The sequence below is a fragment of the Priapulus caudatus genome, unplaced genomic scaffold (assembly GCF_000485595.1).
Source record: "Priapulus caudatus unplaced genomic scaffold, Priapulus_caudatus-5.0.1 Scaffold71, whole genome shotgun sequence".
In the NCBI taxonomy this organism is placed as follows: Eukaryota; Metazoa; Priapulida; class Priapulimorpha; order Priapulimorphida; family Priapulidae; genus Priapulus; species Priapulus caudatus.
The window spans coordinates 426,129-431,314 of NW_014577132.1; the positions used below are offsets into that span (position 1 = coordinate 426,129).

The 5,186-nt window shown below is 41.3% G+C and overlaps 1 protein-coding gene across 1 annotated transcript in view; it reads left to right on the forward strand.

Annotated features, from left to right (window-relative positions):
* The window catches only part of LOC106821401 (TSC22 domain family protein 1-like), a 75,564-nt gene extending 70,852 nt beyond the window's left edge, over nt 1-4,712 (forward strand). Inside the window, exon 4 of the mRNA XM_014826169.1 lies at nt 2,591-4,712. Coding sequence (XP_014681655.1) covers nt 2,591-2,664 — 74 coding nt within the window. The 3' untranslated portion in view covers nt 2,665-4,712. The remainder of the gene's footprint in view (nt 1-2,590) is intronic.
* Nucleotides 4,713-5,186: the final 474 nt, after the last annotated feature.

The following is a 5,186-nucleotide window of genomic DNA, read 5'->3' on the forward strand; positions in this document are numbered from 1 at the left end:
CCGAGTGTGTGGTAGCACGCACGCACGCACGCACGCACGCACGCACACACACACACACACACATTGTACAATGTATATCAGGAGTAGATAATAGGGAATAGATAATTTCCTATTATCTACTCCTGATGTATATATAATATATTGTTCTCAGTCCTGGACGTACGTCCAAAACTTACCGTGTAAACAGATTCACTGTTGCGTCCTAGACGTACATGCAAATCTGATGAGTCCTGGACGTACGTCTAGGACGCATCGTGTAAATAGGCCTTAAGAGTAAGAGTCATCGTGTTGAGTGAATTGAATTCGAACGCATGTCAACTACTTACCAAACTTTTAGAAACGTTTCCTCGCTTTGTCACATTTTTGCTGTGGTTTTCGTTAGCCACCCGCATGCGCTGTTTAGCTGCCATAATGAGGAATTTCTAGCGTTCACCAATTAGTAAATAAGTGTAGAAATATGTTGAATACGGTGAAAGTTTACTCAAGACGTCAGTCGTGTTACAGTGTAGACGTAGTCGTGTAGAATTTTACACAGGGAGATATAGTGATACGCTAGAGGGCGCGATCAGCGCTAAAAAATTGCGGTTGTCAAATCTACGATTAGGAATGATTGTGCAAGATAATATGAAAATATTATATTTTATTAATAATATAGGATTAAGGATGGCGATCTTAGGTAGTGAATTATGCACAATCCTAATTTTAATTAAAATCCCGCAACGCCTCTCAAACTAACCGGGGTGAGTAAAGCTCTGGCTAAAGTAACGCGGGCTATAGACTAGTACTAGTAGTAGTAGTACTAGTAGTATACTAGTACTACGAGGACTGGGAGTAGCTCTAGTAACTATGGCCCAAGGATAGAGAACATGGGTCCCAATAAAACCAATGTGCCTAACCCTAACCCTAACCCTAATTCTAACCCTAACCCTAACCCTAATTCTAACCCTAACCCTAACCCTAAACCTAACCCTAACCCTGACAATAACCCTAACCATAACCCTAACCTATTATATTGATATAATATTATATTTATATTGATGTAAATGACATTGGTTTTATTGGGACCCATGTTCTCTATCCTTGAACCGTATAAACGTACGCGCCATCTCGTGGCAACTTTCATAACGATCCCAACGAACATTCTTTTGAGAAGGTTCCTGATACCATCCCTGTGCATTCCACTGTTTCGACGTGTATGTGAACACATTTGGGACTAACAGGGTTTACTAGAATCCCTCCACTCCACCACAGAGTCACCGCAGTAGACGTTAGATGAGCGCTGTCGCTATGCGGCACTTGTTTCGTCCTTGCAATTAAAAGATAACTCCAGCTTTCAGTATTATTTACATTTAAATTGGACTTGAGTTAGTTTACATATCAATTTATAGTGTGTGCTATCAATTACATGTATTTTTAAAAGCTGGTGTTATGATACTTGTTGGGCATAAAACCATAAAATTGACGCATGTGGAAATGATATTAGTTGAACTAATAGTCTGTTTTATCACCAAGCACTAGATGGTGGCAATTTCCTATCATAAAAACTAAACTATTGAAGAATCTCGGCTTTATTAGGAATGATTTCATCTACTTTTGAGTAGAGGTCAAAGCTTACTATAATGTATCACTTGTGATACAAGCAGTAGTATCAGTTGATAATGTAGGCCATCATCATTGCATCAGGCAGCAAGGGTCATCCTAATTATAATCCATCAGTAATTTTAAAATTAACGTTTTTTGTTACGTTTTATTGATACGTAAAAGTAAGTCTTTATATTGTATCGTATCATAGTTAGACCTCAACTTTCCAGAAAGCAAAGGTTGCCCTTTCTGCATTGTGCTTGTGATACAGGACAACACCTGTTTAAATATCATGCAGTGATGTACTATGCATGTTTAATATTAAAGTATTAGCTGAGATGCCTTACTGCGCACATTTAATATCATGTAGTTTACCTGTTATGCACAACTACATGTATTTCATATAAAGCAGCTTACTTGAGATGCTTACGTGAACGGAATTTTATGGGGTTTCTGCCAGATACGCATTTACATGTGCATTCAATATCATGTGGTGTACCTGTGTTGTGCACAACTACGTCATAACATAAACCTTACATATTTTATGCTCATCCACATGAATTGAATATCATATAGTGTTTACCCCCGCTACGCTGCTACGCGCATTTGATAATTAATGCGATTTATCTGTAATGCATGACGCAGGCACCTGCCTATCAAACGCTAGGGCGTTTCGCTAGAATGATCTTTAATTACAGGGTTGACTGTACTCGCGTCTAATATGTTTCCTCTGTTAAGAGCTTCACCCAGCACGCTCACCTGCGTTAATTTAATATCAGAATATTCGTGAATTCAGAAGTCGCGTGATTCGCGTCCGCAGCGACGTGACGGCGTATACGGCGTATACGGCGTATCTAACGGTGTATGTGTCCGCGTGTGTGCTTGCAGGACCTGGTGAAGAGTCACCTGATGGTCGCCGTGCGCGAGGAGGTGGAGATCCTTAAGGAGAACATCGTCTCGCTGAACGAGCGCATCAGCCAGCTTGAGTACGAGAACAACGTGCTGCGCAACACTGCCACGCCCGAGGTACTCGCACAGCTGCAGCAGCCGAGCCCCACGGCGCCCTCTACGAAGAACACGTAGCGGCGCGGCGCGGCGACGACGACGCCGCCGCTGCCCATCGACCGTCCCGCCCGCTTCCACGAGCGGGGTTGTCTCGGCTACATGTGATACGTTTGTTGTGCGCGCTCGCAACTTCATGGCCTCCTGAAATGCTCACACTTGTCACCCCGCCGCGGTGGGGTGGCCGCGCGCGCACTTTTCTCCGGAGAGTGGTTTTTCGGGATTTCGGGCAGGAAAGTTTTTACATTTGTTGTGCGCGCGCGCGTGGGTTGCATTCGTGTGCATGCGTGTGTTATTTGTGCCTGGTGCTGACTGGCGCAAAGCTGCTCACTGTCACAAGCGGAGGAGCCACCTTTAGATAGATGAAGGAAATACCGGGCAGGGTTAACGTTGGCATGGTAAACCATAACCAAGATCCTCCTGCTAATGGAGTACACGGTGGTGCCATCTAGTGGACATTTAAGCTGCAATTAAGTAGTATATGACATTTGTTCACTTGCATGCAACCTTACTGCTTTGATTTTGCGACTGGTCGTAGTCAAGCGAGTTGCATTAAAAGTAGGTGATCTTGATAACAGTATATTAATGACAATAATAATAATAATAAATCATTAATCGCCGAATTCAATCTCGGCGCTCTGGCATTCTACAAGCATCGATAATCGGATGGCTGTAACTTGTGTAATCCTGCCTACCTGTGCAGTGTGGAGTGTGCCTAGCATTAGTGGGCATAGATATCGTTTGGATATGGGTGCATCACGTAAATGACCAGCTTTCTACTGTACGCATATCTGCTAAGCCTTTTTAATCTAACTAAATAAGGCTACGAAACAAAACATTTATGCATGAGCCAGGAGGAATGTGTAGCTATATATAGAGAATCATTAAAAGTGCAAGCAAGTGAGATGAATGCTTCAATCTGGTTTCGGTCACTAGTGAGTCGATTAATCCTGCTTCCTCATTCAATATACTAACAGTCTGTATCTTAAAAGAAGGCGTGGTAAAGCCTTTGTGCCATGTATTTGCCGTATTCTTTCCGGCTATGCTCGTTGCAGTTTATACTCTGCAATGCTTCAGTTATTAATGAAACTCTTGGTTAGTTGAAAGTTGTTGGTTATTTTGAAGTTGTCTTTGAATTATAATTTAGCGTCTGTGTATTTTGTTAGAAGGTGATGTGTATTGTCTTGCCACGAGATACCTTCAAACGGTGAATGAAGATTCCAGTCTATGATGTACATACCGTTTCGTGAAAGATTCGCAACAAAGATTTTGTTCTGTGACAGTATTATAATTTTTATTACACGATGTCTGAATTTATAGTGTCGGTCTGACGTGATGTCAAGTCACAAGATGCTGACAGACTATGCTGCTGCCAAAAGGCAGTGTGGTGGAGAGGCTGAGAAGCATGCAGCCTGTGAGAGTAGTGCGAGAATGGTGACACAGAGATAGCAAGATTGTGTGTTCTTCACTCGTGATTACTTCGGCTGTCAACGTAGTGTGAGCTCTCAGTGGCAGTGAGATGTAGCTGTGTCTGGGAGCAAATGACCAGTGTGGCTGTATAATCTCCATCATTATCGATCGGTTTCGGGTAATTATTATTACTTGGTTTATGTATTTCAGGAGTTTCAGGTTTGATAGCTGCATTCATTCTCAAGCTTGTGCCTTGTTCGTGCGGTACGTTATGTCTCCTCTGATTGAGCGCCACCCTAATAATATATTACACGTGTAATTAAGCATTAATAATAAGCTATGGATAAGTAACAAGAAAGACGGAGAAACAATGAGACAGAGTGACAGCCAAGCAAACTTAATGGAGAATGATTCATTCAATACCTACATAAATATGTGGCGATGTTTTTGAGACTGGTGGCATGTTGTTACTTGTAACTCACGTGTGTATATACGGTAGGCATTGTATAAAGAGCGTAGACTGCTGTTGGACAATTGCCGCTCATTGTAACATGTCCAGACGAGAGACTATTTTATGCAAAGTGCGGTAATTTGGCTTAAGATGTTTAAATTTTAAAAATACAATGTGCTATTTGTGATTAAAGCCAATCATCAATCAAGTTGCACAGTTTGGATTTTTCTAATTCAGCATTTTGTTTGAGCATTTAAAAGCTGCATGACACGAGAACAACATGCGTATAAACAAGAATGCTTGCATAAAATTTATTTGAAAATATATACCACAAACACATACCAGACTCGAACACAAGGTGGATGTGCTTCTGCCAAGCCCAGATTAGACTCCGCTAAAAATGTAACACTAGTAGACACAACAAATAACTATTTTACCAGCTGGTCATCAACAAAAATATTATCCTGTCACCTACAGTCACCATAGCTCGTAACATTTTTATCAACTTTTTACCTGACTGCTGTCACGACGATAATTTACATGAAATTACCCCAAATGTATTAAGTATTGCATTCTTTCAAATCTAGAGTATTTTTCTGGTACTATTAATGGCCAGTTTCTTGCTCAGCAAATTTGTGCGATGACCTCAAAACTTGCAAGAATTTTCTTCTGACTTTACTGT